Source organism: Mustela nigripes, chromosome 11, assembly GCF_022355385.1.
Source record: "Mustela nigripes isolate SB6536 chromosome 11, MUSNIG.SB6536, whole genome shotgun sequence".
Lineage (NCBI taxonomy): Eukaryota > Metazoa > Chordata > Mammalia > Carnivora > Mustelidae > Mustela > Mustela nigripes.
In genome coordinates, this window is record NC_081567.1 from 23,231,138 (window position 1) to 23,253,177 (window position 22,040).

Sequence of the window (22,040 nt, forward strand, 5' to 3'; positions counted from 1 at the left end):
AATTCAATCAACACAGAAAAAAATAAAGTCAGAAAACAGGAGTTTCCCACCTCCCTATTCCTACGGATGATACAGTACATACATTTATAACCAGTAGTAGAACGAGAGCACAAACAAATCAGAACCAACAACAGTTATAAATGGCGAGCATAGCTGGACTGGGCTGGACCGCCTAAAGACCTTCATGTTCTCCTTCCCTGGGTAACACGGTTAGCTTGCCAGAAATGCCTTCCTGGCTTTTCAGTGCAAATGCACATTTATATACCCATGCACGGACACATAAATGTATAGACACACACACACAGTTTCTTTCTTTTTTTAAAGTAAAATATGAAAACAATTATACACCTCCAAGCTCCGATTTCATTGTGGACATCTTCAATATCAGCCTCCACAGATCACCTGAATCCACAGATCCATCTTAGTATTTGAAGATGGTTCATCTAACCATCTCCTGATGATAACATTTAGGCTGTATTCTATTAATATGTCCATATTGTAGAAAATAAGACAACAAGCTTGGAATTTAAGAATTTTAAACTGTTGTTTGTAAGAACTGGTTTTCAGAAGTAAGAAGGGCACCTACCCAAATGGGGCAACAACATTCTTGGTCCTATGCATAACAACCCAAAGTTCCCTTCAAGAAATGCCTGGCGATTAGCAAGAGCTAAGTCACCTCAAGACATTCCAGGAGAGACCCATTCGGAGAGAAGAGGAAATACCTTGTAGTGATTAGCGAAGTGTGCTAATGAAATAAGTCTCTGGTGGGCTCACCACCTTCTCCAGCGCCCACAGGGATCCTCCTTCTCTCCATGCCTCCTGCTCAGGGCTTTTGTGTTGCCCTTTCATCTCCCACAACCCCGAGTTTGGGGCTGAGACCAGAGCTGCCCTTCCTAAAGCAAGACCTAACACTCTAGACAAAAAGCACAGCATGGGGGAAGAGGGGAAGAGCCTGGGGGTGGGACCTCAGAAGGTAGAGCAACACATTCGCCTACTGGCTCTCTGCCCACCTTCTGACCAGGTTTCTCAGAATCATCCCTCCACACTCTACTGCCTTCCCATCATAGTCTTAACCATCATGGTAGAATACCTTCACATTTGCAGAACAGGTGTCACTTTTCAGAAAATACACTTCAGAGGAAAGGATTAACTGTTGCTATTGTGCCTCTGCTCGGAATCCAAATTCTTTCACCACGTCTACTCCCAGAAACTTGCTTATCTTGGCTTTTGCTCTGGCCCCCCAATTCCTTATAACAGAATGGGTTAATTCCCATGAAGAAGTTAACTGCTAGCAATCACTCATTGTCTTGCCTCCCTCCCTCCAGGTATTTGCCAAATTTCCTTGATCTTAAGACTCACCTGGAGTGCTTGTTAAACAATACATCCATCCGCTCTGGACGCTTCCCTGAAGCCTGATTCCACAGCTTTTGGGTGAGACCCAGGAATCTGTGCTGTTAATGAGAGATGCATGTGATGTTTTGATCAAGGAGGTTGGGGAAATACTACTCTAACCTACAATTGCATTTCAGACACCTGTAATGGGGAGTGGAGATTACTCCTAAAGTTATACCACAAAGACAACACATAAATCAATAATTGCAAATGTGACCCTGCAACTTGCACAGAATTTGAACATTAATCACCTATTAATAGAACAAGGGTTGCAGACATCTAGGTTCTCAAATTGCAGTGAGAGATGCTGAAAAGATATGTCAATTGGGCCTTAGAAAATCTGAGTTCTCAACATGGCTCTGACACTCAGTTGTCAACAGGCTGGGACAAGTTGCTTTGCCTCCTCTTCCCCATGTGTAAACTCCCCACTGGTACAATATGACACTCTTATTTAGATCACTACTCTTTTTGACCCAGAATTTCTACCTCCAGGAATTCATCCTGAATGAACTGGAAAATTGGAAGCTTTTTAATGTCCGTCATTAGAAACAGTTAAACACTGATTTATCTAGACATTGAACATGATGCATCCTTAAAAATGGTAATGGCAATCTTTATGTTTGATAAATAAAATGTCCACCACATGTAAAATAGTAAAAGCTGGTTATGAAACATAACTTAAACTTTGATCCCAAGTTGTTGGTTTTAAGTGTGTGTGGTGTTTGTATAAAAAGTCCATAAAGTTACATACCTAAATCTCAGCAGTGACAAGATTACAGGTGACTATTTCCTTTTCTCTATAGCCTTCTATAATTGCCTACATTTTTTTGCAGTAGGTTTTAACTTTTATACTTGGGGTAAATAATATATTATCCATTTTCTTTTTTTTTTAAGATTTTATTTATTTATTTGACAGATAGAGATCACAAGTAGTCAGAGAGGGAGGCGATGGGGAGGGTGGAAACAGGCTCCCCACTGAGCAGAGAGCCTGAGGTGGGCCTCGATCCCAGGACCCCGAGATCATGACCTGAGCCAAAGTCAGAGGCTTAACCCACTGAGCCACCCAGGCGCCCCTTTAGATCATCCATTTTCTGTAAAGGTTAGTTACCAGGGTAATGTCTCCAATAGCCAGGAGACTAGGGGGGTTACTTAAAGGAAAGGTGGTATGAACAAGAGATATTCATTCCTCAATAAAACCCACCTCCTTCTTTCACTCCACATTGGAGTTGTAAATATTTTGCCCAAAGAAACTAATTTTGCCCAGTGTTATGGAGAAAAACACCAATTCATTCACCTGGAGCCAATTTCAGGGAGCTCTGGTTTCATGGCAGCCTGCAGAGCACCTGGTAGAATAACGGAAATTCAAGTCTCAGAAAGGGCAGAATGATGCTTCCTTCGGGCCTTCCAGAAAGCCTCTCCTGTTCCAAATCCCTCCCTCTCAGCTCAGAGGGCTGGAGAGGACTCAGGTGTCTCCAATGGGAGAGGGCAGGGTCACATCCTATTTTCTGCTATAAAAAAAAAAAAAAAGGAGGCGCCCACCCACCTACCTGGCTGATTTGATGATACATTTGGTCATGGCGTGCAGACAGAAGGGAGCATGTGGGAGCCCCTCAAGCTGGTTTAGAGCAGATTGGAGGTGAGTAATCCTGACAGTAGAGAGAGGGGACACAATGGCCTTATCTGTTGGAATTCATTCCTCCGTAACCCTCTCCAATCCCCTTTTAGCACCTACAGGTCACTTTCTTTATTCTTCATCCTTGTGACTTCAGTGAACTCAACAGGTGCTTTTCAGTTGGGAGATCCTGTCTTCCCAGGTATGCCTGTTGGGTGAGGGGAAATGCTCTTAGCATCTCTAAAACAGGTTGCAACTAGATAGCTAGGGAACCTGAATACGGCTCAGACAATCTCGACTCACCCCTTTCTTACATTGATCAAGTCAGAAGATTTTTCCATTGCTCTCCTATGGCTTGCTATACTAGCTAAACAAAAGATCTTGCAAAACACCCATACTACTGGGGCACCTGGGTGGCTCAGTGGGTCAAGCCACTGCTTTCAACTCAGGTCATGATCTCAGGGTCCTGGGATCAAGCCCCACATCGGGCTCTCTGCTCAGTGGGGAGCTTGCTTCCCCTCCTCTCTCTGCCTGCCTCTCTGCCTACTTGTGATCTCTCTGTCAAATAACAAAACAAAACAAAAACACCCATACTACTTTCTACTCCCTCATTACCTCAAGATTTATGGTATCTATCTAAAGAACAGTGAAACACAATATTAAGCCCCCATCTTCAGGAGTAGTCATTTTCAAACCCAAACTCGTACTTAAGGAAAGCATCAGCATAACAGACAAAACTGAAGTTGTTCCACTCATAAGAGCTTTTCAAACTTTCACCTGAGTGAGAGGATATAAAGTAGCAGATTATAAGTAGAATTTAGCCTTTAAGAAGTGTCCTTTGGATTACATGGGGCATTTCATTTGAAGTTTACTTAAGTAATCTCTACACTCAATGTGGGGCTCGAACTTCCCACCCCAAGATCAAGAGTCCCACATGCTCTTCCAACCGAGCCAGCCAGGTGCTCCATATAGGGTTTTTTGTGGGGTTTTTTGGTTTTTTTAAACTGCAAGTTCAAAAGTGTTTAGACAGAACATTTCTTCTCCAGTTCTTCACAGACCTACCATCCCCACCTCCATCAGCTCTGCTGTCAAGGTTCTAGACCAGTCTCTGTATGCGTGGTTAAACCTAAGCTAGAACTTCAGAAAGTCCCAGGCATTTGATATCTTTCTTATAGTTAGTATCTTGCACAGTAAGTACATCTTTTCACCAATCTGTGAGCTCCTTGAGGGTGGGGGGGTCAAGCTTTGCCTCTCAAAAATGGTACCCTTCCTTGATACCTATTGGAGAAGAGGTCCTCCATATCCTTCTGGAGGAATCCTGTCTCCTACAGCTCAGATATACTCCAGTTGCTTCCTTTTCTCTTCAGGTACTGTCATTTGCAATGAAAACAGAATGGTATTGGAATTTCCAAGCAATCTGGGCGCCGAAAAATGGCATGCATCTGTGGTGGGTAGGTCATGTGGATATTCTTACCTTGGTCTTAGTAGGAAGGCCTGGGCTCAAGGCTAGCCCCATTTTTCAGGTGAACAGAATACACGCTCGGGAGCAACTGGCATCCAATTACCACGATGCCCTAGGGGTCTCCGATTTGCATGATACCACCAAGAGTGGAAGACCTTGTCTTTCCTCAGAAATGTGTCTTCTCTCAGAATCCCCTGGGAATTCTTTAGTTGCAAATCACAGCATCTCTCAAAGCTTGGGTCCTATCACCAGATGGGACAATAAAACGTGAAGTGGTTTGAAATCACTTAGAAATGGATTGGCAGGACTGGCTATATAGCTCTGGTTTACTTTGCCACTGAAATGTACTTTTTGGCTCTTTGCTCTGGCTTCTGTAGATCCCATTAGTTTTAAATCATGGAACTGCATTTCCATCCTGGACTCAGAAAAGCTCACCCTGAATGTCCCATATGAGACCTGTACCAAGAGAGTGGTAAGTAATAGCTTTGAAGAGTGATTTGGGAAAGAGTAACCTAGTGGTTACTACTAGTAACCCTACTAATTAAGGGTATAGGCTTGAGAGTACAGCTTTTATTCTCAACCAGGGTTGTTTAATGTCCCTAAGCATTGGGACATTGGTTGGTTGGTTTTTTTGTTTTGTTTTGGTTTTTTGTTTTGTATTGTTTTGTTTTTGCTTTCTGTTTTGTCTGCCCAGGGAATATTTGGTAGTGTTTGGAAACGTTTTGAAGACCTTATTGGCTGCCACAACTAGAGTGGGGGGGCTGTCTGTACAAGTTGAGGTTGCAGCTCAATAGCCCACATTTGCCCAGGGGGCCCCCTCTGACAGGGATTTCAGGCCTGAAATGCCAATAACGCTGAGGTAGAGAAATCCTGAAGTTGGAGCCTTGGTGTGAGTCCTGGCTTTGCCACTATCTAGTTGTGATCTCTAGCAAGTGAGCTAATCTTTCTTTGCTTGGCACCCTCTTCAAAGGGTATCTAAAGATGAATGATAAGATGCAGATGAAGAACCTGGCACAGCAACAAGATAGAACAAACGCTCAAAAGGAGCTATTTTGATCTGTAACCTCCATGGGAAAGGGAAGGCTATTTTGGTGCTGGCAAACAGAACTGCTATGCTATAAAAACAGGTGTAGGAAGGAAAACAGCAGCTGAGCAATAGGGTTTTCTCCATTGCCAAGCAACAGTATTGCCTAATCAGGGTTATTGGGAGCAGTAAAAGAAACCCGTCAAGCAGTTCTCCAGCTTGTATGCAAAGACTCCCTTGGGGAATTGGGAAAGTATAGACTTAGTTCCTTTAGTTCCTTTAGTTGATGACTTAGGTCTGAGATACACGGTAGAAATCTGCATATTTAACTGACCACTTCATCTAATTACACGGTGAGGATCTTCAGTAATTTTTCCCTTTCTGAAATAGCCCTTAGCAACTTGGGAGCTTAGGGTTGATTTCCTGTAGATCAAGGGTTTGCAAACTAAAACCTGGGGATGGGCACATTTAGCTCATGGTATGCACGTGTGCATGTGTGTAATGGTCCTTGAGCTAAGAATGGTTAGGTTTTTAAGGACTTAAAGTACATGCTAGAAATCATATGTGGCCTAAGATGCCTAAAATATTTACTGATATTTTATAGAAAAAGGGTGGCTCTCCCTTACTTGAAACTATGACTTTCCTAAACCAGGGGAAATACCAAAGTTGGCTCTGTCCAGCACCCGGAGCAATGACTGCTATGTAGGTGCTCAATACATGTGAGAATGACTTGGGTAGAGACTCCAAATTAGCCAGAACCATGATATTCAGACAAAGGTAAATGTCAAGAATTCAAAAATAGAACTCCAATCCCTGAAGCTCAAGGAGCTATTTGCTGCCAAGACCAGCGTCTTCCTGGGATATCTAAAAGGGCTAGTTGTAGAGTCTGTTGATAGAGCAATGAGGTACCTTCCAGAACCTGTGATATTGGTAACCTCAAGAGTTGGACTACTCAGCTGGGTCCAATGGTATCATGGATTTGGCTTTCCCACGGAGGTCCCAACACTTACTCTTCTTATTGTGCCATTTACACACAGCATGGCCAGCACCTGATTGCCATCGGTCTCCTGGACAACACTACTGCTTTACCATCTACGACTTTCATATATCACATCAGATGTCCAGTTGCACAAGCAGAAGAAACCCAGGAGCATGCCGGATCCACTATCTGCACAAAGGATTCCGTGTCTGTGAGTGAAGCAGGGTGACTGCTTCTCATGGCAACTGCAGGGAAAATGTGCTGGTCTACACAGAGCTGGGGTTAGGAACAGGGTCAGGCTTACCATTCTGTATTCAACTACTAACTTGTTGGGTGGCTTTGGATTGATTTCTTAACCACACTGAACCTTTGATTCCAGGTCCAAAAGAGGGGGCAATAATATCTCAAAGGCTGGTGATAAGAATTGAGAGGGTATATACAGTCCTCAGAACATCATACCTGGTAGTAGAAAAGATTCCATTGGTAGCTGCAGTCATGTTAATAATAATCATTCAGCAAATGGAATAGCTATCATGTCCCAGGTTCTTTGCCAGATGATAGTATATAGTTATAAAGCACAATATTCCAATCACCTATTTAGGACGTTTATAGTCTAACCTAACAAATATTGTTAATGGACAACTAAAATACATTGATGTTTTGTTAGAACAATGATAGAACTGCGTGGTTTGACCTAATTATTGATTCCTATGCATGAAGGTAAAAAAATGTGCACCTAAGAATCCACTGTCTTAACTTAGAACTGGAAGGGAGCTTAGATCTTCCAATCAGAAGCTCAGGGTAGTTTTCACAAGTGGGCCTGTGCGTTTTCTTACTATGCCCACTATCAGGCCTCTTAGTGTAAGAACTGCATAGCAGTTGCTCTGGGCATCTTGCACATGCTGTCAGGTAGTGGGATTTCAGAAACTTGCTCCTCTAAATCAAGACCTCACATCATGGTTTCTTTTTTTTTTTTTTTTTTTTTCAGTTTACCTTCAATGTTATTCCAGACATGGCTGAAAATTCGGTATGGAAGTAACTTTTTAAATTACCTAAGTAACTTTACTTATATAGTGAAAGTAACCGAACTTGAATCCTGATTTTAAAATACTAAGTATAGGATGCCTGGATGGCTCAGTCAATTAAGTGTCAGCCTTCCACTCAGATCATGATCGCAGGGTCCTGGGATCGAGTCCCGCATTGGGCTCCTTGCTCAGCTGGGAGCCTGCTTCTCTCTCTGCCTGCAGTTCCTGCTGCTTATGTGCACACTTGTTCTCTCTCTCTCTCTCTGACAAGTAAAACCTTAAAAAATAAAAAATGAAATAAAACATTAAATAGACAAATAGTCTCGGGGTTAAGATGAGCACCAGCCCTCTAAATGAAACTTGTGTCTTTATGATTCCAAGACTCTGCCGAGATGGATCATGGAGATTGGTGACGGTGCAAAAGTCCAAACTCTGACTTTGCAGGAGGCTGTGACCCGAGGATATAGTATCTTCTTCGACGAGAAACAAAAGCTGAGCATCCAAATGCCATTCAATGCCATCGGAGTGACTGACTATGTGGTAGGTGTGAATCTCCTGTACCACCACCCAAGCACAGACCAGTATTTCTAAGTCCAAATGTCCTCTCAACCATGTGTTCATATGAACTGAGAATACAACTGATTTAACAGGTATCTTAATGTGCTAAGCCCTGCACTGAAAACTAAAGATGCAAAGATGAATAGAACAGATTGTTCTTCCAATAGATGAATACTGATTCTATAATGTGATAGGAGGTGGTACTAAATTCTTCTATGAATTAAGGTGTTCTGTTTTATCATTTTCCTATAATACGGTTCTACTGTAGGAATTGGTGCTTTGGGGGGCCAGTGACCAAGACATGAAGTTAATGAGTTAATGTGCCAAAGTACTTGGAACAGGTCTTGGCACCTAAGAAAGCACTTACACGTCCGCCATCTTAACAAGAACAGCCCTGTTAGTCATTGATTATAAATGTGTGGGTGGAGTCCTACAAACACTTTCTCTGAATGCTGTTACCATAAAATCAGCTTTTGCTCACATCTGCCTAGCAATCGCCTATAGGTCCTATCAGTAGACAACACTAACTTGCCAGACGTTACGAAATACAAGATTTTAAAACTAGAACACCTGACGAACAGTCCCTAGGCAGAATGCTTAAATTCTACTCGGACCAAAATAGTGTCAATACTTAAGCATATGTTTGCTCTGACAATTCTTCCAGCATTGGTTAGATATTCAAGTAAACAGATGTCTTTAAAACTGTTTCTACCCCAAACCTCACACTCAGCAAGGTAACAGGCACCTCTACACTGCGCCTCTGAAGTTGATACAAGAATCTACTGGGCAGAAGCTCATCTTAACAACACGAGTGCTTTGTATATCAGGTAAGGCCCTAGGAAAGGGCATCTCCGTTGTGGGAGACACTGTTCCGGGGCCTTAAAGCTGATCATGGACATCGTATCGGCCATTCCTTCTAGATCCCGTGAACTGTAATGCCACACATGTGACGGTCACCATACCGGAGTTTCCTTGGAAGTTGACCTCTGTGAGCTTTGAAAACAGGAGCTTTGCTCTAAGCCAGCTGCATGACCATGGGATCCATAAGGAAGAATCCAAGGGCTTGAGATTGCACTTCAGCAAAACCCTACTCAAAATCAAAGTATGTTCCAAGCATGAACTTTATGGAAGCCTAGCTGGAAGCACAGTTGACGGCTTGACCATAAATTCTTTTTTTTTTTTTTTAAGATTTTATTTATTTGACAAAGATCACAAGTAGGCAGAGAGGCAGGCAGAGAGAGGGTGGGGGTGGGAGGAGTAGGCTCCCTGCTGAGCAGAGAGCCTAACGTGGGGCTTGATCCCAGGACCCTGAGATCATGACCTGAGCCCAAGGCAGAGGCTTAACCCACTGAGCCACCAGGGACCCTGACCATAAATTCTTAATTATCCATATAATGGATTCAAATTCTGGAAGGCCTCATTTGATCACTTTGCCTAAGTGAATTTTTAAATAACTAAAATTCACTCTCAAACACCAAGCCTCTTTGAGCCACTGCAATGGAAGTTTTCTTGTGTGTGGTTTTTTTTTTCCCCCCTCCATTCATTGCACTGCTTTTAAGTTGCTAATGATGACCCTCTTATAACCTATTTTTAATAGGGCAGCTTGATCCAAACAAAACTGTCCTCAATTGTTCTTACTGAGGCCATTCTTAACAGATGCAGTTGCCAGGGAGAGCAGAGAGTAATCTTATGTCGGAGTAAGGGGTGGTTTGCAGTAACATCTGACAACATTTGCAGAGTCCTTTTTACTCAGACCTGGCTTGGCAGAGTACTCAGCTCTTTGGAATCTGATCTGTTAATTCAGGCTTCAGTATCTAATACAAAGAGCATGCAGAGCTGGGTATTTCAGGGCATGAGTTTAAAGCAATAAATTTCCTGCCTAGGAAAGCATCCTGATATGGAGAAGTGATAGGCTCTCTCTTGTTCTGGTTTAAAGGGAAACCCGATTAATTCTGGAGGGTGCCCTACAGGTATTCAGTGTACTTCCTTCCTGCCTCACTGTGGGCTTTGCTGGGCCCACATGGCTGCAGCTGCTCATCGACATTCTTGTCTCCTTTCAGTCCTCTGAAAAATGCCTACCCCATCAGTTCTACTTAGCTTCACTCAAGCTGACCTTCACCTTCAAACGTGAGACTGTATCAATGGTAGTTTATCCTGAGTGTGGCTGTGAGTCACCGGTTTCTGTAGGTAAGAAATCTCTTCTCCCTCAGCTCTTGTGTATAGGGGAAAACGTACAGCGTTTCAGACTCTGTATTGCTTACATTGTGAGGAAACTCATCAGATCAGAAACCTCAGTGTAGCTGCCATGAACAGAGCCCTAAGAAGACAGTATCTCCAAAATATATATACGGGTAGATCACACTATAATGGATCCATGTTTAAGTAGCCAGGATATATTCTGCATTAGGAGCCTGAGCCCATTATCTAAATAAGATTGATTCCAACCTGTAGTCAGAAGGACTACTAAAGTTTAAAGGACATCACCCAAATGCCTACAAATTGCGTAAGGATGTGGAATAGGTGGTTTTGTTCAGTATTGGCTCTCTCTGTGCTTACTTATTTACCATATCACATCAGGCCAATGGGAAAAACTAGTTCCTGCATCAACTAACCACCCCCCACCTATTCCTTTCCTCAAACCACTCAGGATTTGCGAGACTTGAAAGAAGATACATAATGACACAAGACATTGCACTTGAAGCCATAATCTGACCCTCAACTCCCTTTAGCCCCTCAGAGTTTTCTCACAGTTCTCTTCATCTGGACTTGAAGGTTGGTAGAGGACCATTAATATGGCAGACATGTTTCTTTAAACTCTTAACACCATCTAGTTACAGGTGACCTGTGCAACGAGGATGGGTTTATGGATGTCAAGGTCTACAGCCACCAAACAAAACCAGCTCTAAACTTGGATACCCTCAGGGTGGGAGACTCAACCTGCCAACCTACCTTCAAGGTTCCATCTCAAGGGCTGACAGTGTTTCATATCCCCCTGAGCAGATGTGGAACAAGACATAAGGTGAGTACCAGCAGACTTCGAGGTGTTAAGACTGGACTATAAGATCACTGGTCACCCACTTCTAACCTTCCTCTAATTTTAAGTTCAAGGACGACAAAGTCATCTACGAAAATGAAATACATGCTCTCTGGGTGGATCTCCCTCCACGCACAATTTCCAGAGATAGTGAATTCAGGTGTGATGAAATTGCTACTTCTTAAGCTCCACGTTAGGTTAAAGCAGTCTTCTAACCTAAAATTCTTCTTACCACTTGGCCCCTCCCCACATTCATTACAGAATGACTGTGAGGTGCCATTACAGCAGAGATGACCTGCTAATAAACACTGATGTCCAAAGCCTTCCTCCTCCAGTGGCCTCTGTGAGGCCAGGTCCAGTTGCCTTGAGCATACAAACCTACTCAGGTGAGCCATCATAACCTAAGACACCCTGCTTAAATACTTTCAGAGAACTCTGCCCCAACCTGAGCTTTCTGATGCTGCCAGACTAACGGAATAGTAATGAGCTTTAGCTCATACTGCAACCATCAACAACTTGCGTAGTGAAGATGTTCCTATTCCATTTCAGACCAATCTTACCTTCGACCTTATGGGGACAAGGAGTACCCTGTGGTGAGATACCTCCGTCAACCAATTTACCTGGAACTAAGAGTCCTTAATAGGGCTGACCCCAATATCAAGCTGGTCTTAGATGACTGCTGGGCAACACCCACTGTGGACCCAGCCTCACTTCCCCAGTGGAATATTATCATGGATGGGTAGTTATTCTCCACCCATAAGGTAGCTCCGTTAATGAAAAATTACCAGCGAAAGGGTGCCTACCTGGCTCAGTCAATAAAGCATGAGACTCTTGATCTCTGGGTTATGAGTTTGGGCCCCATGTTGGGGGTAGAGATTACTTTAAAAAAAAAAATCTAAAAAAAAAAAAAAAGTGACAGTGAAGAGGAAATAAAACCCTCCTGGGTTCAGAAGAGCACGGTCACAAAGGCCCTGATCTTTGTCTGTGTTCATTAGTAACCAGTCTAACTGCCTGGGACATACTAGGCACTCAGATTAGTAGGAAGAATTAAGCCAATATAAAAACTACATATAAAACTTGAGACTCCTGATAGGCTTACCTAGCAAACTAATCAGTACTTAAATAGTATTACTATGTTAGAAAAATAGAACTAATATGTACAACTCATGACTGGATATTGTTGGGTAGACCACATCAGAAAGTATATTAAATAAAAGGCACAGGTAGAAGGTAGAACAGTTCACAAGGTGTTAGAATACATGTGGCTGAATTTGGGCAATTGTTGAGTCAAACTTGGGGTGGGGGGGTAGGGAATAACATTGCTGATGTTCTGCCCTGGTATGTGCCTCCCAGCTGTGAATACAATCTAGACAACCACAGAACTACCTTCCATCCAGTTGGTTCATCTGTGACCTATCCTAATCACTATCAGAGGTTCGATGTGAAGACCTTTGCCTTTGTATCCGAGGCCCAAGTGCTCTCTAGCCTGGTAAGCAATTAAGTCCCCTGGGACAGACTGAATGTGAGTGCATCAGTTCCACTCGACTCTTCTATCTCCAGGTCTACTTCCACTGCAGCGCGTTAATCTGCAATCAACTCTCTCCAGACTCCCCTCTGTGTTCTGTGACTTGCCCTGTGTCATTCAGACACAGGCGAGGTAAAAACTTCAAGTCTTCGTTACCATGAGCCCTCAAAGCAAGCCTTATCTTCTCAGAACTGGAAACCTTAAGAATGAGGGCTGTGGAGAGTCTGACTGCCTCAGTCAGTAGAGCCTACAACTCTTGATCTTGGGCTGCTAGTGGGTACCAATAAGTGTACAAGTCATATAAAATGAAAAAAAAAAAAAGTGGGGGGGCTTTATTGGGACTCTTTATCTTCTAAGAAGTGTTCTCAGGTTTCTTGTTCCAAGAAACCTCAGGGAGGACTGCCTCCCTGCCCATAGGATAAGGCTGAGATGGCAAGTTCTGGATCAGACTATAAGCAAGTCTGGTTTTGCACATGGACTGGAGCCTGATCTTCTGCACAGGTGACTCTGCAAAGTTACTCTTGCAAAGTCTGGGTAGACTGGGAACTTAATCTTCCTGGGGATATTTCTGGAGAGTTTATTCTGTTTTTACAGTAAAGTATATGCCCTCCTTCAAAGGTAGGAGAGGCAAAACCCGACATAGAGCAGGGAACTCAGCAGAGATGTTGTCTAAGTTCATCGACACACCTCTCTCTGGGTCACTACTCCCAAGGTCAGATACTAACTCCAATCTCTGTCCCCAGCCACAGGTACCACTGAAGAAGAGAAAATGATAGTAAGTCTCCCAGGACCCATCCTCCTATTGTCAAATGGCTCTTCACTCAGAGGTATGGATTTAAAGCCTAGGGCACTTCCTGGACTCAAGTTCTTGGCTTTGTTAAATTTAACCATGCACAAATAATACATGCCTATGGTAATCCTAAATAATAAAAGAATGAGTCTCTCTTCCTAGCCATAACTCTAAGTTTCTTGTGTACTCTTCCAAAAACCCCCCTTAAAAAAAATCTTCTAATGCAAGTGAAAACAACATTATCACATATTCTACCTACTTGCTGTAAATTTTTTTTATTTGTTTTGAAGCATTTAATCTGCACAGAGAACTACCTCACTGCTAACAGCTATATAGGATTCCATCCACACGGCTCTGTCTTAACCACAGTCTTTATTCATGGGTGTCCAGGTTATTTCCAATTTTGTCACTAATGCTCCAGTAGAATCCTCCTCTTAAATCTTTGCCGACTACACAAATCCAGGATAGCTTTTTTTTTTTTTTTTTTTTTTTAAGATTTATTTTAGAACACAAACTGAAGGGGCAGGGAGAGGGGGAGAGAATGTCAAGCAGATTTCGGTTGAGCCCAGATCCCATCCTGGGAGCTCTAACTCAAGACCCTGAGATCACAACCTGAGCCAAAAGCAAGAGTCAGACACTTAACTGACTGAAACACTCAGGCACCCCTGGGATATCTTTCTAGAAGTGAACTATTCAATCGGAAGGCATGTGACTTACTCCTGCCAAACTTCATTCTGTACTAGGTTGTGTTCTTGTTAATATCTCCTATCTTGATCCCAGCTGGTCTTAATTAGAGACCCATAATTTGAAAGTAAGTGGCCTTAAATCCCTAACAACCTGCAAGAAACCATGCACTCGGGATCATTTCTATTAGTGCCATAATGTTAAAAAGGCTGAAACAGTAAGGTTCTTTTCGGGTGTCAGTTCATCTGATTGTAGAAGGAAAAGAAGCGAGGAGGTGGGAACAGCTGTGGGAGCAGAGCAGCGAGAGGTGGAGGTTGGCTCCAGGAGTAAGACTGTATACCTTGTTATGAGCTTCCCAAATGAGCCCTGTGAGGCTTCATATCACTTCGCTGGGCAGCCTCAGACTTTAACTTAGGCCTTTTGATTTTTAATGATCTTAAGACTTGAATGTCTCCTTCCTTCCCAGATGCTGTGGACTCGAAACAGCCCAAGGCTGCCGGATATGTTGCTTTTAAGACTATGGTGGTTGTGGCTGCCTTAGCAGGTCTGCTGGCAACTCTAGGTCTCATTAGCTACCTCCGCAAGAAAAAAATCATGATGTTAAATCACTAAGGATTTTCAAATAAAGTGGTCGAAGCAAGCTGCTTGCTCTTACCTCATTAACCTTACATGGAGTTCAAGGATGGCTTCTCGGGGTCACACTCGGTAGAGGTCATGTAGAACCTCTCCACCATCCTAATGGGCTTTGGCTGTGTAGATAAGAATAAGGAAATTCAGGACTTAATTGTTTCCTGTCATTCAGCTTTCTCTGACCTCCACTCCCCAAACTGGCTGAGCTGGAAAACTGAACCAGCAGCAGGTCTTCGCTCCAGCCCCCTTCTGGGGCTGCCTTCAGGCGACTCATCTTTCACTTCTCCATTCACATATGCAAGATGTGGAGATGAAAGCTCAGCCTTAGTCAGGGGCATGATTTCCCTTCCCTAGAAGGGCAGGGTAAGGAGGTGTTCCCAAGGAATTAATCTAGCGTTCTGCTTCCATATTTCCTAACTCAAATTACTCTTTGAAAGAAACTTTGCCTGAGAACTTCAAGGTTTTCAGTTACATTGTTCCCTCAATTCATCATGCAATTCGAGACCAGCAATCTCCCTAGGGGAATGGAAATGAATAAAGGTTCTGGTTTTCTTAGGTGCAGTTACAACATTCCTACTCTCGTTAAGACTCCACAGCTGGGCAACAGCCCCTTAGCTGAGCCTGGAGAGTGGCTTTCCCACTGCCGACATGCGATTATTCTTCCTTCTGTGTCTTTTCCCGCTCAGGGTCCCCCAGCTTCTACATCGCAATTACATCAAAAGGACTAGTGTTTGCTTGCCATTGTAGCTATTAACAGACTATGTTCAAAGTAATACAGAAATGAACTCGCTTGTATCCTTCAACTAGAAAAAACATAGATTGTATAAGAGCTTTGGCTAGGAAAAAAATCTCAAAAAGCTTTAAAATATCTGTATGGGGCTAGGAGGTAAAAACAAAGTCTTCAGTGTGTTGGGAACTTTTTTCGGAGTAGTCATAGTCTCGCTTTTTAAAATTTGAAGAATGTTAAATATACTGTAGCTCTTTTTTTTTTTTTTTAAAGATTTTATTTATTTGACAGAGATCACAAGTAGAGGGGGGGGGGGGGGTTGCAGGCTCCCCGCTGAGCCTGAGCTCATGACTGGAGCCAAAGGCAGAGGCCCAACCCACTGAGCCTCCCAGGCGACCTATACTGCAGCTCTTTGATATGCATTCTGCCTCCTCTCCCAATACACCTTTTCATTCTAAATTATTTGACTACATTTATACAGTAGAATTCAGCTTATGGTGTGGGGAAGGAAACTATTCACATTGTGTGAAAGCTCTGGTCTTTCTAGAGTTCTAGGAGTCAAAAGTTCAAGTTAGTCATCAAAGCCATTCTTGGGATATTGCTTTAGAAGGGAATAAAGCCTTAATTTGATAATGATAAATGGTCTTGGAGTCAAGCTTTTCTGTGACTGACCAGGCACAGTGTTCCACATTAGAGCCAGAAAACCCGCGTATGTTGTACTTTTTCAAATGGCATTTAAATTTGGCCACTTAAGGGGCTTCCTGATCCCCAATGATAGGCTAAATAATGACCACCCCAACAGGTCCACTTCTTATTCCCCAGAATCTGAATATTCTCTTTACTTGGTTCCAAATGGACCTTGCAGATGTGCCCGAGAGTCCTGACACGGGGATATTATCCAATAAGACCCAATCACAAGGGTCCTTATAAAAAGGGCAGAAGGATCAGAGTCAGAAGATGTCCCGATGGAAGCAGAAATCAGAGTGATGGGGGTCACAAGCCATGGAATGTGGGGAGCCAATATTAGCTAGGGATGGCAAGGAAATGGGTCTCCACTAGAGCCTCAAGGAACACAGTTCCACTGCCCCGTTTTGGACTTCTGAATTCCAGAGTTGTGAAATAACCTGTATTTCAAGATGCTAAGTTTATATGAATTTGTTACAACAGCAATAGGTAATAAATACAAACTCTAATGAGTCCCTAAAGCCATCACTTTGCTGGAAATGCACACAGTTTACAGAAGAGCAACATAGTCCCTAGAGTAGCTTATCCAAGATATATGATCTTGATGAAGGAGCTGGAGCCTCTCTTCTCCAGGTTGGTCTGTTTGTGTATGGTCACAAGTCAGGATCACGGTGACCTGGCCTCCAGCCTGTCCCCACAGCAGGGCTTGGTTCTGATGTTTGCCACAAATGCTGGGACAGAACTTGGGAGAAAAGCTAAGCCAACTGTGGAGCAACTGCTGGGATGAACACTTGTTGCCATGGAAGCCAGGAACAAGTACAATAAGTGACTGACTCAAGTTATGCTCTCAACTTCCAAAGGTTCACATCCTCCTACTGTACGTGGGAGAGGCAGCCTTGTGCTGTGGGGAGAGAGGGAGCTCAAATCCCGAGAGACTGCTCCCTCACCAAACTCATGTTTGCAATCTTGCTTATGCAGTAGGGATGAGCCATAGTTGTAACAGGTCCCAGGAGGTAGATGAGGGGTGTGTGGATTCTAACACTCGACCCAACAGTTTGAACAGCAAAGGTTACAGGAGCTGGGAATGGATCTACATGCCTTGGGAAGGCCCCTGTCATGTTGAACTTTCCTTCCCTGCCCTGATCTGCTGACTCAGGCAGTTTCATGAAATTTGTCAAGTTCTAGAATAAGAGTTGTGTTTGGGTTCTGGATATATGTCGCTCTTGCTATGTGACCTTAGGCAGGTGGAACAATCTCTGAGCCTATTTCCACATCTTTAAAATGAGAATAAAACCTATTTTGATAAAAACAAAACAAAAAACTTATTTTGGGGGCACACAGATGGCTCAGGCAGTAGGACATGTGACTCTTGATCTTGGGGTTGTTGGTCTGAGCCCCGTGTTGAGTGTAGAGATTACACAAAGTCTTAAAAACAAAACCTACTCTGAAAGCACGTGAGGGTTCAATGAGATAGTCAGTTGTCAAAGTCTTAGTGTCTGAGCTGCCCAGTCAGCACTGCAGCCATCTAAATAAAACCTCAGGGGAAAAGTATAAGCAACTGAGGGTTGGATAAAGCTATGTGCTAGGTGAGAGATTCTTAATCAGGCACATATTTCGAAAAATATACATGTCCTGACCCTACCTACTAAACTAGAACCTTTAAAGAGAGGAGTCTAAGCATGTTTGGGCTCTGAAGCCATATAATAGCCCCCAAATATCTATGTCCTAATCTCAGAAACCTGTGAATGTTCCCTTCCATGGGAAAAAGGGACTTTATGTACATGATTAATTTAAGGATCCTGCATGGGGAAATTCTCTGGATCACCCAGGTGGGACCTAACTGCAATCACAGGGATCCCTATAAGAGGGAGACAGGGTGAGATCTGGCGACAGGAAGGGAAAGGTAATGTGATGATGGAGGCAGGGACTGGAGTGATGCACCATGATGACAAGGGAGGGGCTACCAGCAGAGGACCACAGATGGACACCGAACTAAAGGAGTTCAGGAAAAGGACTCTCCTCTAGAGCCTCTAGAAGGGACCAGCCTCACTGGCACCTGGAATTTAGCCCAGTGAAACTGATTTCAAACCTCTGACCTCCAGAATAAATTGGTTATTTTTAAGCCACTGACCTTGTGATAATTTGTTACAGCAGAAAGAAGAAACTAATACAAGCTCCTCCAGTGATTCTGACATACACCTCTGGGTAAGAATTGCTGTGTTAGACTAAGGCAGAAGCCAGCAAACTTTGTCATAGACAACGTATTACAAACTCACACTGTTGCTCCTACACGGGGACTAACATGGGAGCAGTTTATTGTTTCAAGGGCTTGGCAGATTCAAGTTGCAATCAGCTTCATTTCTAAACCATAGTATATCCTGGTGGAATTGAAGAGTTGCTGAGAACACGAGTCCATCCTGAGATGGGAATTGAAGTTGTAACCCACTGAGGTACCAGAATTAGAATTACCTTCTACAGGTAATTGTCACTACTGTGCCAATAAGTAGAAAATCCATGGGGTAACATTGCTTCTGGCTTGAAGGTGGTGGTGCATGGAGTAGGAAGCTACCTCACTGCTGGAGGACAGGGAATCAGCAGAAGGTAGAACGTACAGTGCCTGGCATATCCATAGTCTTGGTCATAGCAGCTTCCCCCTGATGAGTCAACGGACTCCAGTGTGTGTAGGCTGGGCTCTTGGGTAGCCTAAGTACCACTTCCTCTCTTGAGAGTAGATTTCCCTGACAGAGGTTAGAATTCTGCCTAACCTCTCCTTGACCCTAACCTTTGATCACACAACACCCAAGGAACTTTGCTTTGTGAATAAACTCATGAGTGAACTGCGACTAATAGTTGGCGTAGGCTGCTTAATCTGAAAAGGTTTCCTTCCCACTTTCTCTTCCTGTGATATTGTGATTTATAGTAAGAAATATTTATTTGGTCTTTGTCCCCCGTAGCATAGAGCTCCTAAAACACTTGGAACTTCTTAAGTGTTGAGAGTAATTAAGGAGCCTTTTCTTACATTAATAGATGACTTTGGGAAAGCCCCTTAATAACTTAGACAAGGGGGCTGGTTGTCAGGGAAACCAATCTTGAACAAAGGGTAGAAACTTTCAGTCTCACCCCCTTGATTTCTGGGACTCGGCCAGTTGATCATGCCTATATAATGAAGCTTCCATTAAAACCCCAAAGCAGAGGGTTCAGAGAGCTTCCAAGTTGGAGAACATGTGGAGATTTGGGGAGAATGGTGTTTTCAGAGAGGACATGGAAGTTCCTTGTCCTTTCTCCATCCCTATGCTTCTCTTCCATCTGGCTGTTCCTGAGTTACATCCTTTAATAATAAACCAGTAATCTAGTAAATGCACTGTTTTTCTGAGTTCTGTGGGACACTCTAGCAAATCAATCAAACCCAACAGGGTGTCATCAGAACCTCCCACCTGTAGCCAGATCATGAGGACCACAGGTACCTGGACTTGTGACTGGCATCTGAAGTGGGGTACGGTAGGTAGGGACAGTCTTGTAGGACTGAGCCCTTAACCTGTGGTATCTGATGCTATCTCTAGGTAGGTAGTGAGAAGTGAGTTGAATTGTAGGACACCCAAATGGCACCAGAGAATTGCTTGGTGGGGTAACCCCCATACACATAGAATTGGGTCCCAGAATCCTCATTTTTCTCCCTGTCCCCTTCTTCCCTAATAAGAGAACTTTGACTGTTCTGGAATGGCATAATGTATCCCTAGGTGACACACTCTGATGGTGCTTAATAATCAAGATGAACTTTCACTTCCCTTGCAGATCAGCTACCAGGAGGCATATGTTTCTGTTCAATGAGATTTAAAGGGATATTGCAAGGGAGGCATCTGTCTTTTTCTTCCTTGTTTTAAAAAGAAAAAAAAGTATGTAAAGCTAGCCCCTTTTCTTCCTGTCTATGGATGTGGTGGTGTGACATTGTGAGTCTTTGAGTTATGGCAGCCATCTTGTGACCGTGAGGAAACAGCCTAATGACACTGAGAATGGTAGACTAAAAACATGGAAAATCTAGATTCCTGATCACTTTGTTGTGTTTCCTCAATCAACCCTGCAATCACTTGCATCTTGTTAAGAAGAAAACCACAGGACCTCAAAGGGAGCTTAATACCTAATCTAATTACAGTTTTAACCTTCCCCAGAAATGAAGTCTTAACTGGTCAGTCAGGACTTTTCTAGTCAGCACTAATGAGGTAATTGTCACATGGGCCCTCCATTCCCCAAAGGAAGATGAGGTCATCTGTGTAAGACTCCCAGCCCTTCCACCTAAGGGTAAGTGACCTTGCCTAAAGCAATCTTTTCTTTAGCTAATAACGTCTTTGCTCCACCCTCCTTCCTATAGAAACCTTCCATTTTCTACAACTTCTCAGAGCTCCCCTCTACACGCTAGGTGGGATTCATGACTCCATTCATAAAACCAATTAGATCTTCAAGTTTACTCAATTGAAATTTTGTTCTTTAACAATCTTTCATGTTTAGTGAGATGCTAAGGATTCCCTTTTTTTAAGGGATGTAGTTTGTTTCTTGCAGATAAAAGCATTCAAAATGATTCAGGATTAAAACAGCATTACTTTTAGGAAATCAGCTATGGCTATAGTTTGCATCTATAAGAACACACCAAGTTACATGTAAGGTTTCCTTCAGATTAATAACCAAATTTATATAAACCACAAATAAGAACACCTTCTGTTAACAAATTTACTTTGCTTTGGCTCCCCCAAGGCGCAAGAGAACCAGAGTCTTATTCTGTTCATCTTTGGATTCCCAGAGGTCCTTATGGGAGGGAAGTGATTTCACCAAAAATATAGTACAAAGAAGCTTGATTCTGTGAAAATTAGTAAAGGGAAACCCCACTAAATGGAACCTGGACGTTTTGGCAGGGGGAGTTCCCACACCCTAATACTCTGAATCAACTGCAGACCCAACAGGAAGAGACTGATTTGACTGTGAACATAGATACCACTCTTCTACTCCAGCCGGAGGAAGAGCTGATTTCCTCATTCCCCACCGACAGCCTCTAGGCAACAGCCAATGAGAAGCCACTATACTTTTGACTCCCAGTTTTCTCTAATGGACTTTCAGTTCATAACAGCATTCCCAATTCACCCCTTCTCTCCTTATAGAAGTGAGCCTTGGGGCACCTGGGTGGTGCAGTCGGTTAGTTGTCTGATTCTTGGGTTTGACTCAGGTCATGATCTCAGGGTGATGAGATCAAGCCCTACATCAGGCTCCGCTGATCAGGGTGGAGTTCGCTTGAGATTCTCTCTCTCCCTCTGCTCCTCCCACTCGTGTGCTCTCATGCTCTCTCTCAAATGAATGAATGAATGAAGGAAGGAATAGGTGTGACTCTCCTTTATTCCCTGGACTTGCCTACAGTTTTGCCGCAGCTTGTTTGCCCCAGATTGCGATTCTCGTTGATTCCCAAATAAACACCTCTTCTGCTGGGAAAGTAACTGGCAGTATATTTTTGAGGTTAAGAATTCAAAGCAGAGGGACACCTGGGTGACTCAGTGGGTTAAAGCCTCTGCCTTCGGCTCAGGTCATGATCTCAGGGTCCTGGGATCGAGTTCCACATCGGACTCTCTGCTCAGTGGGAGCCTGCTTCCCTTCCTGCCTCTCTGCCTACTTGTGATCTCTGTCAAATAAATAAATAAAATCTTAAAAAAAAAAAAAAGAATTCAAAGCATATAATATGGTTTCTTTGCTTCCATACCTGGAGATGGATCCTCCCCACTTCATTCTGTTAGGGTCAGAGGAGCAGGGAAGATGCTGTGAAGCAAGCCCCAGATGCAAGGCATGGGTCCCAGCCCAGGTGCTGCAGACTTACAGTGGCTGCAGGTAGAGTCATGGCTCCTCTCTGGCTTCAGGTGTGCCATCTTTAAAGAATTTT

General features: G+C 43.4%; 1 protein-coding gene across 1 annotated transcript; it reads left to right on the plus strand.

Annotated features, from left to right (window-relative positions):
- Positions 1-2,966: 2,966 nt before the first annotated feature.
- Positions 2,967-14,697, plus strand: ZP2 (zona pellucida glycoprotein 2). Its single transcript, XM_059415958.1, has 18 exons — positions 2,967-3,028; positions 3,118-3,206; positions 4,372-4,455; positions 4,844-4,938; positions 6,528-6,680; positions 7,458-7,496; positions 7,876-8,034; positions 8,783-8,879; positions 8,973-9,154; positions 10,113-10,239; positions 10,884-11,071; positions 11,155-11,246; positions 11,348-11,472; positions 11,636-11,825; positions 12,440-12,575; positions 12,647-12,743; positions 13,355-13,438; positions 14,552-14,697. The coding sequence occupies exons 1-18, from the start codon at positions 2,967-2,969 to the stop codon at positions 14,695-14,697; spliced, it is 2,145 nt and encodes a 714-aa protein (XP_059271941.1).
- The last annotated feature ends 7,343 nt before the right edge of the window (positions 14,698-22,040 follow it).